Raw genomic sequence first — 17,301 nt, 5'->3', positions numbered from 1 at the left:
AGTATGGATCCACCCCTTGAGGCATTAGCCACATGTGTGCAAATTACTCAATAAGTTTGTTCGATTATGTTAGATTACACTTGGTGGAATGAGGTTCGATGATGTAAAGCAACGTGGTGTACACTGCAAGGAACTTGGACCTAATGTTGGGGTTTCTATGGCACCCAGAGCAACGTATGATGAATTGGTTGAGGAAGGAATAAAATACTTCTTCAGTTACAAGGAAAACGCAGCAGGTGTGGCAAGTCGTGAATACTTTTTGGCAGATGGGCAAGGAAGCAACACCGCCCTAAAATATGTATTTACACCTGCAGCAAATATTGATTAAATGTGTAGTACACATCACGTGTAAACTACTTTGTTTCATATTTACATCACTATGCATAACATATATAGTACACATTTGACATTGAGTAAATTTAGTTATATGCCAGATTTGCATCACATGTGAAGCGTACCAAATAGGATATAATAGTCATATTTGCACTAAACACAGGTGAAGTACATATATAGCATAATATGATACTTTGTGAAGTATATATGTAGCACATATGATACTTTTGATGTGCAATAAATGGACATCTCTTTTTCAGATTTACACTGGAAGAATTCAATGAAGCAGTATAAATAACAAAAACTGCAACATCAACAATAACAATTATTACATGTGTATACACAACTTGTTGCAAGACCAGATTAAAAGTTATTAATTGTCATTGTCAAATAGCTCTGCTGCCCATTCAGGAACATTATCTGGCCTGGGCCGAGTTGATGCCCTTCCAACTTCCACTTCTAAGCACATTGTTTTCCCTCTAGGTGTACGCCGTCTGCTCACTTTTCGATCTAGAGAGGAAACCATTTCTTCCATCTCTCTACTTCTCCAGGATAGCGTATGTTTTATAAGCTTTTTTTTCTTTGTCTTTGGCTCATCAGTGGACCGCTCACTAGAGTCACTTCTTGCAGACTCATCACTGGAGTCTTCAATGGCAGTTTCATCTGAAGACATATATTCAGCTGTAAGCAAAGGCTCCACCCTCTTCTTTGTTGCTTCATCCAGTGTAGTTGAATTCCGTAGAGCCTTCTTGCGAGCATGTGCTTTCTGTAAAATAAATCATAAGCACAACTGATAGACATGTATGTAAATGAACACTTACATTATGACGCCTCTGTCTTTGTCTGCACTCTGCAGCAGTAGCTGCCTGCTTTCCTGAGGAAACTTTACGGTGGCGATTCTTTCTGGTTTTAAAATACGTCCTAGCTGCACCTAAATCAAAATAAAATAAAATTGTGCACATATAAGACGGCATCCTAACATACGCTTGACTAAGGCAACATTTGATATCTCCTCATCAACTACTGCTTGGACATTCTTAATTAATGTCCTGTTTACTTCCTTGTTGTTTGGATGGTCGAAACTATAGAACAATCACAACATATCACTAAATAAAATTGATTTATCACAAACCAGACAGAAAAATCCCAATGCGGAATGTCATCTTCACACATTTCATGATATCCTTCCCTGACTGCTGCCTATTAGGAGTAAAATATATACAATGAAAACATGCTAATGACAATGTCACACTTACACTTAAATCTAGAGGGACTTGCTTCTTTTGGTGCTTCGTTTTTTCAGCAGTCAAATCCTTGGCCACCTTTTCTAAGCGCGCCACACTTTGCTGCAAGGACTTCTGTTGGTTCATCAGAGTCCTGATGTTTGCTTCATTGGGCTGGTCACTGAAAACAGTTTACATGGCGCCTGTCTGAAGCACCACTAATATTATAGTAAAAATACCTTAAAATGGGTCCATTGCGAGATCCATTGCAATTGCTGGTACTTGGCGAAGTAGATCCAATTGGCGCTGGGTGTGCGGTAGATCGTGGCGGCCCTTCACTTAATGGTGCGTTGGCAATTCGCGATACCGGCCGTCCTCTTACTGGAGTCCTGAATGCCATTCTCTTGTGACACCAGACGATTTTAAATTAACGCGCCTCAAGCACCTGCCTCTAGCATGTGGTGGATCACGTGAACAAATGCGCACGTGAAGTCAATTTCTTCGATCTGTGTGAGGATCTGTACTGATATCGATATCGATCAGGGACGAAGTTTTAACTTGAGTACAGATGCATGCAGGGAAAAAGAGAAAGTTTTGTGGGCACTGTGAGGAATACCTGCTTAACCCTGCTTTTAAAAAGCACAAGGATATGTATTATGACACTTTGGCGAAGAAATGGACTAGGAAAGAAGATATCCTGATGCAGCGGCCTGCAACTAGTACCAAGGATGCATATGATGAGCAGGTTATAGCAGGTATAACTCTTCCTGTTAAATTTGTGCATATCAAATTAGTCATATGTTTCATGAACTCTACCAGTGACCCGGCAGGTCGAAAAAATAATAATATAAATCTTTTCCAGTTCCAACTGACTGTTTTATTATTAGAATATTTTTGACAGCTCTATTAGAGTATCTCAATCTTTGCAGGTGAAGTTGCTCAGTAGCTAAATCCTTCTGAAATAAAACATAGATAATGAAATCCACCCTTTAATAACTACGAATAAAAGTGAGGAAACTCCTCTTTGCTACTATGCTTATGAATTTCCAGCTACATTAGCACTCTTTTAAGAGATCACATGACTTGCATATTTTATGAGTTTGCCAAAATGCTGACCCGCCACAGCCGTGAAACATAAGATTAATTTGTCATGGCCTAAAGCACCAGTCAGGCAATAATGAGTTAAATTTGCCAAGACTCTGAGATGCCTCAATTCAGTAAGTAGGTGTGGGATCCCACAACCTGCATGATGACTGGCAACTTGTATAAAGTTCCCAGTCCCATATACAGTATGCAAAAATCAATATCTTAAGCATAAATACCCCCAACATGTTTAGCCACAGCTTTTAAATTTTATTATAAAGGCTGCGAGTCCTTTAATAATATTCCAAATTTTGAGAAACATTTGGTAGCCATGGAGAAGGATTTTTATCCCTTTAGTGATGGGGTGCTTTGGAGTGTGGACTCCTTTTGCTTTAAAAATGTTAAAAACAATCTCTGATTGTATCACCCCTCAAAGTGTTGTCACTCCCAACCTGGTAAGAAAGAACTTACCCCCAGCAACTTTCTGTTGCACTGTGGCTAAGCAATTCAAGGATGATATAAAGATATTGGACTCTTCAAGATAGTGCACGTGACGATGATGACAATCGCCTATACCCTGAGTAATAGTATTCCCCTGTACGTACGTAGTACTAGCAAATTATGTAGTTGTGGAATTAGTTATGTTAGTTGTAGTTTTTGTTTATGGAAGTACTTAACTATCCCTTTGTATAACTGTTACGCTATTTGTGCAGGGAAAAATGCCTTTTCTTCTAATTTTGAACTAATAATTTCTATATATAGGTATTGTAAATGCTATGGAGACAGGACCATCAATTTCAGAGAACTGTGATACTGAGGTCCCAAATGCATATGAATGCAATTCAGAATTAGAAGACACGGTCAGTGATGATGAATCCACTTCTGAACAAGAGTACTGGAGTAGTGATGTAGAAACAAGTGATATTGACTATGATGATGAAGAACGTGAAGATAGTGCATCGCTTAACAGAATTGTGTTTGTAACAATTGTTTTTATTTTCCTTTGGGCTTCCTTTTATGGTGTCTCAGCAGTGGCTGTAAATCATCTGTTACAGTATTTGCACCACATGCTATCGACTCTAGCTGTGCATTCCCCTGCTGTTGCTTCAGTAGTAGCAGCATTTCCTTCATCATTGTACTTGATGAAGAAAATGTTTGCCATTGGTACAGACAAATTTGAGAAATATGTGATTTGTGGAAAGTGTGAGTCCCTTTATCAATATAGTGAATGTTTCCAGTATACCCTTTTTGGAAACAGTCCAAAGACATGCTCTCATGTCTCATTTCCTAACCATCCCCATGCATCACGTAGAACCCAATGTGGTCACAAACTTGTTAAAGAAATTGTTACAAAGAAAGGAACGAAGTATTCTCCAGTAAAAACGTATTGTTATTTGCCACTTGTTGAAAGTATGACCACTATCCTTAAACGGGAGAACATGCTAGATCAGTGTGAATTGTGGAGAAAACGTGAAACTACTGGTGGAACTTTTTCTGACATCTATGATGGACGTGTGTGGAAAGAGTTTCAAATATATAAAGACCAACCATTTCTATCTGAACCACACAATTTAGCAGTTATGCTTAACTGTGATTGGTTCCAACCGTTTGCTCAGTCTAGGTATACTGTCGGTGTTATATATCTAGTAATTTTGAATTTACCACGTGCTATTCGTTTTAGACCTGAAAATATTATTGTTACTGGCATTATTCCAGGTCCAAAGGAACCAAAGAATATGAATTCTTATTTAAGACCTTTGGTTAAGGAATTAAATAGTCTTTGGACAGATGGATTTTCTATTTCAATTAATTCACAAACCGTTAAAGTACGGGTTGCATTACTGGCCACTGTGTGTGATATTGTAGCTATACAGTTTGCATAATCTATAAAATGGACATGCATGCATTGCAAGCCCAGACAGAACCACACTGTTAAAATATGAGTGTAATGGCAACACAATTTGGAGTGTCTGCTTGCATGTTTATATTCAACCAGGGGTGGGTGTTAAAATGAGTGTTACTGTAGCACTTTCACTGTGCTGGAGTAGCACACCTAGTGTGTGTTGGCAGCCTTCACTGTTAAAAAAGGATGCTGTTGTAACACTTTAGAGTGTCCACCTGCATGTTTAAATTCAACAAGGACGGAGTGCTAAATCCATGTCATTGCAGCACCCTTCAGTGTACAGACAGCACTTTCGTGTGTAACTACTACACCTTTTGGAGTGTTCACTTATATTTCTAAATTCACAAGTGCTAAAATATGTGTCACCATAGCACTCAAGCATGTTCTTATAGCACTATGTTCGATTAATTGAGCACTAGTACTTGTACATATGTGACCCAGTCTGGGAAAACCGGGCTTATCACCTATTTAAAAGTATCGAGAAACACCGGTTTTAAGTATTTAGTGTGTTGTAGCTCGCCAATGGTTGAAGCTTTGTGCACCAAATTTTCACACATTTTACACCAATTCCTTACCTTCCAGAGCATCCACTATGCAAGTAGCCAACAACTAAGTTTCCCACCATTTTAGATAGTTTTTAAACCGAGGTTGACTGTATCAGGTAAGCTGCAAATTGGGTGGGAGACGGGGGGGCCTGGAAGGCGGGCAAGATGGTGTTCAAAAATTGAAAAGGAAGGCGTGGGGATGCATTAGGCCAAGTTTTTGACCATTGAAGTCTCATAACTGGATAAAATGAAAAGAAATTTACAGCAGAGGTACTTATTCAACACCACAGAGCTGTACAGCCACATACAGTCATCCCCAGGCTGACCAGAGCTCCATTAAGGCCCCACACCGCATGTACGGATCGCCACTGGGCTTGGGAAAAGCAGCCAGCAAAACCAGACCACTCAAGTCAAACTGATTATTTTTTATTGTGGAATTAGGTAGTTTATTCATGTAGCTTTGTGTCCTGGGTGAAAAATCGAATCTGCTGACATGGGAGATAAAACCGGTTTTCTCAGACTGGGTCACATATAATATTCAATTCTATATTCACAACATACAAACATATTTAGAAAAGAATAACAGTTGTGATAACTTAATTGTGTCTGTCACTTTCTATATGTGTCCATGTATATAGTTCTTCCATGAGAGAGGCAGGTCAGGAAGGGGTGAAGATTACAAAAGTGATCTGCAAAAAACAACAAAGATGATAAATACACTTTGCTTTGTATGCTGTAAAGTGAACTTTTGGTCATGCCAAGTATTATATATTTCGAACACAAACGGTACCGATTCAATCACTTATATTTTATGTTTTTATTGACAATGTCACATGCATTAATGCACAGTTTTTAGATAGTCCATTAAACAAGTGGTATTCTAGTGCTGTAAAGCATAATTATCACTTTCAAGGGGAAAATATAGATACACAGGTATGCAGCTCCAACAGCGTTAAAAATATTCACAAGTTTATGACAATAATTGTATTACTGACCTGAATAAGTCTTTGCATTGCTTTGGGACATACTTGTGGTCAACACCAACAGCTGTGAAACTGCAAACACATTGTACTGTAGTTCAACAATACTAAGCTTTCCTTACCTGTGATCACTTACTATAGGCAGAGCTGCAGTTGGTAGGTATCCAGTTCAGTAGTCGCAAGCCATACCGTCACCGTGACTGCCCTGCCATAGCTTGGTTTGCTATAGTACAGCAACGGTACAATTTTTGGTAAACAAGCAATGGAAAAGTCTTGCCTCTTGACGTCTGGTTCCCTATCTGCTCTGAACCGAGTCGCTTTGCATGGCAGTGATTATAACTATAAGTCATCATCGCAGCTATACATACTTCGTCTAACCTGTCTTTCACTCAAAATAGCTCCATGTTAAGCTCGTCTGTATTGAAGGCCTCTAAAATTAATTACCATCATGCTAGCTATGGCTTTGATTTTCTGTGTAGCTGCTTTGGAAACATTTCCTTACAGCTTAATAATAGACCCAAGTGGTAAGGTTAGGAGTTACACAGTAATGTGGAGGCATTTTTGTTGGTCATTCTCCAGTTTTGTCATCAAACACCTGTCAGGTAGCTAACTAGCTACAGTGTAGCTAACTAGCACCTTGCATATAGTACTACAGCCCAAAGAGTGCCTCCAAATGACATCTTTAATAATGTGTGATTTAAAAAAATTCCTGGGGTGTGACCCCAGACTAAGCCTTACCACTTTCAGTTTTACTCTGATGCCCCTGTATTCACATACAGAGTTTTGAATCATTTAAATTTTTATTATAATGAAATTAATGAATTACTTTGGAATTCCTGAAATACTTTGCTATGTGCTGCTAAGGATGCATATTTAAACAACTGCTCCAAACAACACGTTACACACAGAAGTATCTTCTCAGCTGTTTCTCTGTCTATGGTATTGTTCTTTGAAAATTCTCCTGACAAAACCTCTGGGCTGCTCTTTATTTTCGTTCACGTAAGTACAGGTCACATGCACTTTTAAATGAAAAGATGTACATTTCCTGGTAGCCTATGAGGACTACCATAGTGTTTTTCAGTTGTAAAATGCCTGAAAAGTCCACTAGGAAAGCCGGTTTTGAAGTCTGTGGAGAGTTGCTACACTCAGTTTTAAACTAGGAAAAGAACCTAGCCCACCTTAGAGCTAAAGCTCACCTGTGTGAAGTTTATTAGAGGCTTTGTTTATCTGTATACAGGCTACTTTTACCACTTCATGGTTTGCTCAAATGGGTGTGTACAGACAAATAAACATAGATAGGTAGAGTCACATACACACGCACACACACATACTCATGCATGCACATTTAAGAAAATATCAGTAAACCACCACCTGAAGGCTGGCCATCAGCACGCACCTATTTGTCATGGATATTACATCCAGAAATTGTAATGTTAACTTATTTTTAATGCACATTGCATCTAGCTTGTGATTGGCTGCAATTTTGTAGTCTCACGTGGCCAGACCGCTTATCTATTGGAAATCAATTTTGTAGTCTCGCGTGGCCAGACCGCTTATCTATTGGAAATTATAAGCGCCTGCTCGGAAAAGGGTCTGGTCCAGTTCGAATTGCGTACCGAGATTTTGCACGTTCGAAGGTAATGATTGCGTAAGTGTCATCCTGCTTGGTTAAAGCCACATGTGTTAAGTCTTAAAGCCTTAAAGTCACATGTTTCCAATTTAACACCACTGAACTTGGGTGGCCTGAGATATTTTTTTATGTTCGAACTGGACCAGATGGTGGCCTGAGCTTTTTTTTGACATTTGAACTGGACCTGACCCTTTTCCAAGCAGGCGCTTATAATTTCCAATCAATAAGCACCGTGGGAGGAAAAGCAGTCTGGTCACGCGAGACTAGCAATTTTGGTCCAGACAGCACTGGAGATGGTGCACGAACAATGTTATAGCATATATAGAGTGGCTTTAAGGCCATAAAACAAGGTAATATGACCAGTTTAATTAATTAGATCCATTTCCTTAAATTTTATTCCAACCAAAATTCATCGAGATTTGGCCACTAGTTGTACCCCTATGGGTGGAGAATTAGATTTTTCAAAGTCACACTATTCCCCCCACTACGCCCGGGAGGGGGGACATTGATAGTTGCATAACTGATTTTATTTTTTGTTAAAGTTTACGCTACGCATATGAAGAAGTTTGTGGACATTTGCTATACTTTTGTTAATGGCAAAAATGCCAGGTGGAACAGGCATGTCCCATACATTTCGATTGAAAAACCATTAAAAATTGACTTGTGTACTGCCTACCTCGAGTCTGTTTAGTAACTTTCTGGAATTGATACATGTAGAGCAACTCTCTGTGAGTACGATGATGCCAAAAGAAGTCCAATTCGTGGAAATTTAGGCTCGTCAAAATGGCCTAAACCGACCTGGTGCAGCAAATTTCCCCCATACATTTTGTATTGGGCATTTTGGGGGCATGCAATAAAATGCATAATAACCCGCGACATGTGATAGATACCTCAGATTCTGGACCAGATTTGAAAAGAGCAGTGAATAGCAATTAAGATGAGCTATAGTAGAAGGAAATCAGAGCTCGTCATTTTCAGGTTGAAAATCACTTACTTTTCTATGGCAAAATGAATGGCAGATATTTGGAGGTGGAACACTCTGAGCTATTTTGAAGTCTTGACAGACATTAACCTTCACTACAGTAGTGTTACAATGAAACAACAGCACTGTGAATCAGTTAAGCAGGTTAGTTTGCAAAAATTACAGCGTTCTGTGATTAAGCAAAATATGTCCGTGCCATACAATACTTCTTCGGGGAAAGGTATAGTATAGATTGGCATTGTTAATTTTAGCATTTTTCCTGTGTTTAGTGCCAATTTAAAGCGATTTCTAAGCCTTAAAATTGCAAAAATCCTGCAGCTTCGCAACCCCCAGACCCTCCTAAAATTCTAGTCATGTAACAACATCCATTCTGTGCCCTCCCTGTATGTCAGGTCTAGAATCGCGGCCAGTGGAAATAACAAGTAATATTTCATCTTTCTACTATATAACAAGCGACCTCAGCTCTGACCGTCACTACTACTTACCTACTAAAACCGCTGATATTAGATCCATCACGGGCACAATCTCGGGCACAATGGTGCGGCTGCAGTACTGGGTAGTTTGGGCATCTTTTCTTATTTAATACTAAGGGACTAAAAACACGAGTGCATGAGAAAGAAGCCAGCCTTACCTAGACAAGAGGATCCAGCACAACGAGAGAAGGCGGTTCCTGGCCCTCGCTCTCAGCCTTTTTAATCTCGTGAGTACACGTGACCACAGAAAAGGCGGGCATTTTATACTGTCCGAGATACAGACAGTATGTGCCCCACAGATTCTACCGGTGAGCGATAGTCCTAAAAGCGCCTCTGAAGTGGTGTATTCTATGGCACAAAGTTAGCGCCTGTAGCTACAAGTCAGTTGAGAATGGTGTTGTTCTATTGCTCTTGACCAGGGTAGATGATTCCATCTGACAGGTTTTTGTTCATGGCCTACAGACGAACTTATCATCTTGTTAACCATTATAATTATGCTGATCTCCCTGGCCACTTGGCTAGCAATAGCCTGCTAAGTATCTCGTCAACATCTAGTAGCTAGGCCTGAACCGCCTGATAAAGTTTTGATCTCCAATTCTTATTGGAACTGTCACAGTAGTTACCAACAGAGACCAACATGTTTGTGGCTGCCAGCTCTAGGGAGAAAGCTTTTTATGGTCCTTTTAGTCCTTGACCATACTGGCTTATCTGTTTGTTGGTTGTCTAGGTCACTTCTTACCACTGTTGACATCTAATTTATGTAAAGTCCGTTGTCTTCAATAACACTGTGTTTGAACTATTTTCAAACAAGTTGTGATATCAGAACTGTGGGATGTTATGAATCTTTAACTGTTGATGATTATTGTATGTATGCATGTATGTTGTAATGTACTGCTTTTTTTGTTTTGAGCTACCTGTGTTTCAGCTAGCTGTGTACCCCTGAGTATAGGCCCTTGTATATTGTCAATGCGTATGTTATCTTGATAAAATAAGATGTTTCTCTGTTTTTGTAATTAATGTGTGTAGGTGGTTGAGAGAGATAGCCTTTTCTGGAAGCCTACATAAGGGCTACTACAGAGGCACATGTGGTTTCTGGAAAATCTACCTCCAGAAGAGTTCAAGGTACAGACATATTACTATGTTGTACGCAAGGGTGTCTCCAGTGACGCATCCCCTAAAGGATCTGGGAACATGACTAAAACACGGTACATGATGGAAAATGGACTGGCTAACGGACTGGAAAAAACCTTGCCTTAATATTTTGCAATATAATCCACAGTACAGTTGCCCCAGAACATCCAGATGATCGCAAAGCGTGGTGCTTACTGTGAACTGTACAGTACTAAAAGCGAAATTGTTGCTGTTATGTAACAATCGTAAAACTGGTTTACAATCCACTATTTTGTCTGTAGAAGTCATCTCGTACTCTACAACATGGTCTGCTTTGAAGCCTAGAATGAAGACTCCAACACCTCTCTAGTCTCGTGCCCGAACCACTTTGAAACCAGGCATATTTTATTCGAGCCAATACGGTAGATTCAAATTGTGATTGTTCTATTAGGGTGGATGACTGCTCTATTAGAGTATTTTGATATGAACTTTTGTAATGCGTATATATTTATTTATATTTAAATGTATATAATATCTTGTCACCTTTAATGCAGACATGACCAGTGTTGGGCAAGTTACTTGGAAAAAGTAACTTGTTACATATTACTTGCAACTGAACCATTTAGTTACATATTACATACGTATTACCCATAAAATAAAGTAACTGTAATATTACTACGTATTACATTACTTTTTGTCCACGGCCTTAAGCAGTCACGTGTGCAACTACCACCTTATTACGTGACATGATTGCATTGTGTAAATGTTGTTTATAAGTAAATAAGCTTCATTCAGTAGGCTTTGTTACTTTGTTGTGGCTAGGTTTTACTCAGCGACTAGTAACGAGATTAATTAACCCTTTGAGACCTGAAAAGTGTGTTTAAAATATTTGCGGTTTTGTGGTATTAATAGATTATTTGCTGTATGGTCTAATCTCTTCTTCCTAGACACAAGGAAACTTGCACCACATAAAGGCACAATGAACAAAGTAGTGACCTGCATATAATTATACTATAGAATAAAATGTGTGGGTACAGAGACAAACGTTTTGCCATTAGGGTACAATGGACAAGGTATGATTCTCTCTTAGATGATCAAGACTATTCAATAGCAATACCTGGTGTGAATAAAGAGTAGGATTTATAAATCTACCAGGTAAAAAGGTCAGGTCTAGCTTCACTTAAATATCTGTAATTTCCACATACTAGGTCACTATAGAGCTGTACTCTAATTTACTGTAGTGGATATTTTGCATTCAAATACTCAAACTATTTTGTAAGGCCTTAGTGATTTTCTGTTCTCATCAGCATCCACTTGTATTTTCTTTGCCACATATACCCTATTATTAAAAATGTAGCTAACCAGTGATATCAAAAAGATCGAGCATGTGTAGTTCAGTTCTTAAGATTACTGCCCTTATATACCAGCTACCTTGTTCACTGTAGTCACAAACTCATTAAAGATTGTGCATTGAACATTCTATTATTTATATGTTAGTAAAATTCTGCAATCACAAAGGACAACTATATAATGTAGCTAAATCTGATGATCTACTTCAGATGTAGCTACGTATAGGCTGCAATAAAATCAATTCTGTATGTATCTAAACAGATAACTACCAGTGATATAGATCAGTTCTGTATCTATATAGCTAACTACTAGTGATACAGATATAGCCATATTGACCCGCATGCCGATTTCTGATGAAAAAAACAACAGAATATCTCAAAAATTAATAATGGCCTAATAAGTCTACTCAATATTTTAAATTATTTTTCTCTAAATCTGATAAAGCAATCAAGTATGATAATTGAAAATTTCCCCTTATGTATGTTAACTTGTGATCAACTTCACAAAGAAGAAGCAAGCTAAGTGTATAAGCCCTAAAGGTAGTCATATATAAGCTGGTTGCTGGGGACTCGCTAAATATGGTGGAAGCATGAAAATATTGAGATATTGAGGTATTTAATTGACAGGTTCACTTGCAGGTAAAACACTGAAATGAGCTCATAAATGCTTACTAAGCTGTGCCATGCTTTAAGGCATTGTAGTAGTAGACATGTACACAGTTCATTCCAAATGCAAGAACTGTCATAATTATGGTATACATTCGGCAGTTTTTAAAAGTTAAATTATTTCATAACAGTGGTCAGTCAATCATGGACTCATATATAGCTTGTGGGGAGAAAATTGTAAAAGGCTGAAAGACTATTGCTAAAGAAATTGTTACTGAGAAAGCATGGCACTATTCAAGCTATTTCAGGGGCTAAAAAAGAGGCTAGTTGTGGTTAAAAAGCTAGTTGTAAATGACTTTTGGCTAGTTGTAAATAGTGATTTGGCTAGTTGTAAAAGTCAGACTAAATATAGCAAGCTGTGTTAAAGTCAAAAATTACATACATGTGCTGTGTATTTTTAGCTACAGGGATTTGACTAAAATTACCTCAAGATCCAGTCTTGAGATAGCCATTTTCAAAACTTTCCACTTGTGGTCCAATAAATTGCAACTTATAGTTATGGTCATTAATTTTCCCAGTCCACTACTGGTATAAAATCATAGCCTTAAAATCTTATAAAACAGTAGTTTGACCTAAAGAATTGGCTTGTATACGTCACTGTAAATTTGTTTGCTATTTCCTAGTTTCAGGTCTCAGTCACTTATCTCAAATTGCTTCCAGATTTGATCTTGCCACAATTATGTTTCAACTAGGTAAATATGCTTCCACACTTCCCTGAAATCCCTTTAATCATTCCCTTCACTGAATCATAATTGTAGTGCATATTTCAGGTCATTGATTGCCTTGGCTTTTACACATACAATGCAATAGGATGGTACGTAGGAGTCTTTGGTTTGCACACTAAATTAGTGAAATTAACTAGTCTCGATTATAAAACCTTGGATTATTTTCAGTGTACAGCTAGAGTGATACAATGAACATTATAACATTCATTTGTTTAACGGGGGAACTGGTATTAAATTGTGAATTTTTTTACAAAATTATGCACAACAGCCACTGTATGTGCACATCTGATATTGGGTGCGATCAGTATACAAAGTATAAATATTGTACTGTTATTTGAGCAGGCATTCATCATCAGGTGCAGTGGTAATCCCAACACAATTCCTAATGTAATTTGAATGTATATGATATTACAAATAAATTCTTATTATCCTTACCAGTGATACCACAGATTACATTTTTCACAGCAAATCATGTCAACATTTGCACAGACAAAAGTGCAAGCATTACAAAACCATTCTATCCTTTTCCTATGAACTACACGAGTGCATATAACAGCCAACACAAGAAGTGATAAGCAGGCTGATAGTTACCTATCATTTCCAGATGTTGCCAAGCTTCGACTGAACACAAAGATTTCAACAATACTAAACCAGCACAATGGTCAATGATATAGTCTGGTATATAAGTCTTCAGATCTTGCAGCTGAATTTCATTGATATCTTTAGTTGGCTTTTTATTTAAGATCAACTCTAGGACATCTGTAAGACACACACGGTTGACTATTTGTGTTGTATGCATATTATACCCACCCTTACATTTATGTGTATACAAATCCACAAAGCTATACAACCACCATTATTGTATGCGTATTATTGAACACTATGTATAAACACATGGGTTTTGTTATGTACATACATGCATCTACAGTAGTTTGTCTTCACTGAAGAGTACAAGTAACAGTTCACAAGTGGGCTAACTATAATATAGGAGGCAAAGTATCAAATAATCATGGTTGCATATATATACAACAGTGAGTTCACTGAGTTGTCAGTACTGATTGCATCCATGCATATACTATAGTATTGCATGGTTTAGAAAGAATTAACAGGCTTCGTTGATCATAGATATCATTTGTATAATCGCATATCACAATAATTATTATCATTGATATCAATAACATCATTGATATGTGATACTGACCCCTTCTGAAATACAAATAATGCTATTTACAAAAAAATTATATTACATTCTCATCCTGCTTGCATTTTTCTTCTGATGTCATCTCACTATTGACAAATAAAGACTGTTGTATTAACATTTTCTTAATTGAACTGGGTTTAGCTAGTTTAACAGTAGACTTCCTGGGACGCTTGCGTTGTGAATGAAATGGATTTTGTGGGATAATTTGTGACCGGGCCTGCGAAAACAGGGCATGTGGGAACAAACTACACCCCATCACACTATAGGTTATATTTCAGTGTAGAAACAGAATATTTGCATTCTGTAACTTGCATCATAAAGCCAAATAAATGCTTACTAAGGACTGAAACTTTCATTGCCATAGCATAATGGTATGAAAAGTTATGAGTCAAAGAAGTTTGAAAAAGTAGGCAAAAATCATGTGCCCACATGCCCTATTTTCGCAGGCCCAGTCACATTTTTGCTGTTACTGGAGTATTATTGATGTAGTGCATAGTAGTTGGAGATTTCATATGAATAATATTAAAGGGAGAGAGACATGGATTTTTAAAATTCTTTTTTATTTCATAATTGTATTGATTTATTACCCTAATGTATGATTGTAAATATGAAATTTAATTTACTGTATGATTTGTTAATGAAATACACGATCAAAAATGTTTCCGGTGTAGATCTTACGTTAACCTGCGTCATAAGTTACTACGTCACAAGGGGAACGCTGCGTAAATGTAGAATACATTCCATGGGAGATTTTATCAGTAATTTACGTTTCATAGTGAAGTTCATTGATCGACTAGGTATAGAAAGACTTTGTTATAGATAATTCCATGTCATCAATGGATTCCTACATTACTATATCGCATCCTTGCTCGACATCTTCCCAAGACACTATGATTTCCGATGAATACAGCGACGTTTCCAGCTTGGTCTCTAGCAATGAAATTAGCATTTTCAACGAAGACACAGATGAAGAAACTGAGGAGACAGCTATCAACTCTCTTGAACCTTACCAGTTCGAGCCAATAGATGGTACCGCTAGCGATTCCAGCCAACTAACCGAGGATGAATCATCATCTGATGAAGAGCAATTTAGTAAATTGCCGAATGATATGAGCTGGTATGACTATTCTACCACTGCTAGTCAGCTGATAATTCCATTCCTACAGGTGCCACTGTGGCAATTGTAAGATGATGCCCACTAGAAAAAAATGTATATGCTGTTGCTCCATTGTTGAAATGGTAGCTAAGCTGGAAGAAGTTGGTGCTACATGTATCACTGAAAGTGAAGGGTTCGATGCAGTTTGTTTAAATCAGTGGGTCCTGCAGACTGCTTATTACCAATACAGACAACAGTACGGCAAGTATAAAGAATCTATTCACGAGTACGTTAAAGATCATATAGCACATTCCCCTTAAACCTTTAAATTTGATGTGCAGGCAGTACCGATTCACAAGCTACCGTCAACTGACTCGATGGTGTTGGGGTTGGCTGGGAAAGTCAATAAGAATAGTGCTACCAAGCTGTGCTGTGGATAAAATTAGGCACACATTTCCTTCAGAGACATATGCAGGCTTTAAGTACCCTAAATTGTAATAGTATATAATAACTGTATATCATGTATATATATATATGTTTAATAAAGTGAACAAGTAATTGCGATGTGAATTGCATTTTACATTAGCTAAATCGACTTTTGTGCTGTTGTATTGCAGCTGCTTTGTCTGGTCGCTCGAAAGCAGAACATAGTGGCTTAGGCTCTTCTTCATCTGACAGATCTCCCCCTCCTGTGTTGCATTGTTTAATGGTTTCTTGTAGTAGTTGTTCGATATAACCTGCATACACATCAACATAATTACTATAGTTAATTAAAATTAACCATTTCACATACCACATGTAGCTTTCACATGAACTTTGCGTACAAGATAACCACCCTTCTTGTACTTAGGCTGTACAACATCGTATCGTTCCACACCTTGTTTTGTGACTGCTTGAGGGCGATTACTATTTTCATTAAAATGTAGTGCTGCTAGCTTTAGCCTGAATGATGTAAAAAGCAACTTTATGTCTGCAGGTTAGGTCACACAAATTAGTAAAGGTGTAAATAGTTAGCTCACAGTACAGAGAAATTAACACATCAATCAGTACATTTAACACTAAATTGAATGAACTCAAAACGAAGTCAAGTGACTATTGCATTACCTGTTTTTCATTCCCTTGTAGGAAAAAGCAACTGCCTTAGGTGCAAAATTAATCACAACATTGTGAAATGACTCCAAGCTAGATGTTTGATGAGCACTTGAAAGGTGGGTCATGTCCTTTAAGTGTGTTACATTGGTCAGAAGACGTGTTAGCTTCTCACTCGCTTTCGTGTCTATTCAATAAAATTAATATACCGGCATGCTCATCATGTCACTTACGTCTTTTAAACCATTTTTTCCTCCTATCTCGGCGCCGCAGTCTACCATGTGAACATTTCGGAAATTTTGTGCTGTGCCTCCTGTGAACATCATGGACATGGTTGTCCAATGACAGCCATTTAGCTTGCACAAGTTCACTGTCATCGTCAGGTGTTGTGGACACACACCAGTATAGATGGTTGATGATACTCTTCTGCCATTCACTAACTAATTCACAATTCTTTTGTTTTCCCAGTTTCTCCAATTTCTTACGAAATCCTAGATATATTCTCCAGTTGTGCAGATGTACAAGTATAATTATTATATATACCTTTTGCTACACGCCATGTATCAAAATAGTGTTTGATGTCTGGGTGTGCTTCCCGTAACCATTTGTTTATCTGATTATGCCTGTCTGTGACAAGTACATCAATGGTTAGGTGATGGCCTTCCAGAAATTCCATGCAGCGATGGAGACCCTCCTTCTCCATATGGTAGCTTCCTTTAACTTCATTGCTCTATTAATAAAATTTACATGTAGTATACACCACATACTCCACTATGTACCTGAACAAGCTGTATATCCAGTATTTTATCAAGGCTCAATTCGAGCATGGAATATGATCCATACTTAGCACTATGTCCGGGGCTATCAGATCTTCCATCACCACCAATAACCAAGCCTTGCTGATTCTCTTTCA

The 17,301-nt window shown here is 37.9% G+C and overlaps 3 protein-coding genes across 3 annotated transcripts; 1 reads left to right on the top strand and 2 right to left on the bottom strand.

The window, feature by feature from the left end:
* Positions 1-288: 288 nt before the first annotated feature.
* LOC136244801 (uncharacterized) lies at positions 289-4,522 on the top strand. Its single transcript, XM_066036353.1, has 2 exons — positions 289-2,311; positions 3,402-4,522. The coding sequence occupies exons 1-2, from the start codon at positions 2,125-2,127 to the stop codon at positions 4,520-4,522; spliced, it is 1,308 nt and encodes a 435-aa protein (XP_065892425.1). The 5' UTR covers positions 289-2,124.
* LOC136244521 (uncharacterized) lies at positions 610-4,472 on the bottom strand. Its single transcript, XM_066036101.1, has 6 exons — positions 1,796-4,472; positions 1,590-1,737; positions 1,466-1,533; positions 1,318-1,415; positions 1,155-1,264; positions 610-1,099 (listed from the first exon to the last, which is right to left on the bottom strand). Exons 1-6 carry the CDS (start codon positions 1,954-1,956, stop codon positions 707-709), a joined length of 978 nt encoding a protein of 325 aa, XP_065892173.1. The 5' UTR covers positions 1,957-4,472; the 3' UTR covers positions 610-706.
* An 11,301-nt stretch (positions 4,523-15,823) lies between the features above and the next one.
* LOC136244600 (uncharacterized) lies at positions 15,824-17,294 on the bottom strand. Its single transcript, XM_066036160.1, has 4 exons — positions 17,168-17,294; positions 16,404-17,118; positions 16,093-16,241; positions 15,824-16,036 (listed from the first exon to the last, which is right to left on the bottom strand). Exons 2-4 carry the CDS (start codon positions 16,514-16,516, stop codon positions 15,882-15,884), a joined length of 417 nt encoding a protein of 138 aa, XP_065892232.1. The 5' UTR covers positions 16,517-17,118; positions 17,168-17,294; the 3' UTR covers positions 15,824-15,881.
* Positions 17,295-17,301: the final 7 nt, after the last annotated feature.

Source organism: Dysidea avara, chromosome 14, assembly GCF_963678975.1.
Source record: "Dysidea avara chromosome 14, odDysAvar1.4, whole genome shotgun sequence".
Classification (NCBI taxonomy): domain Eukaryota; kingdom Metazoa; phylum Porifera; class Demospongiae; order Dictyoceratida; family Dysideidae; genus Dysidea; species Dysidea avara.
This window is presented reverse-complemented; position numbering and strand designations above follow the sequence as displayed.

What these genes read in the sequence shown, in the direction of transcription:
- LOC136244521 (XM_066036101.1), bottom strand. Translation starts at nt 1,956, where the DNA reads ATGGCATTCAGGACTCCAGTAAGAGGACGGCCGGTATCGCGAATTGCC. An exon ending in CGCAATGGACCCATTTTAAG is followed by an intron (nt 1,738 to 1,795) that starts GTATTTTTACTA and finishes AACTGTTTTCAG; the next exon opens with TGACCAGCCCAATGAAGCAA. An exon ending in AAATGTTGCCTTAGTCAAGC is followed by an intron (nt 1,265 to 1,317) that starts GTATGTTAGGAT and finishes ATTTTGATTTAG; the next exon opens with GTGCAGCTAGGACGTATTTT.
- LOC136244801 (XM_066036353.1), top strand. Translation starts at nt 2,125, where the DNA reads ATGCATGCAGGGAAAAAGAGAAAGTTTTGTGGGCACTGTGAGGAATAC. An exon ending in TGATGAGCAGGTTATAGCAG is followed by an intron (nt 2,312 to 3,401) that starts GTATAACTCTTC and finishes TTCTATATATAG; the next exon opens with GTATTGTAAATGCTATGGAG.
- LOC136244600 (XM_066036160.1), bottom strand. Translation starts at nt 16,516, where the DNA reads ATGACCCACCTTTCAAGTGCTCATCAAACATCTAGCTTGGAGTCATTT. An exon ending in TACAAGGGAATGAAAAACAG is followed by an intron (nt 16,242 to 16,403) that starts GTAATGCAATAG and finishes TACATCATTCAG; the next exon opens with GCTAAAGCTAGCAGCACTAC. An exon ending in TCATGTGAAAGCTACATGTG is followed by an intron (nt 16,037 to 16,092) that starts GTATGTGAAATG and finishes ATGTGTATGCAG; the next exon opens with GTTATATCGAACAACTACTA.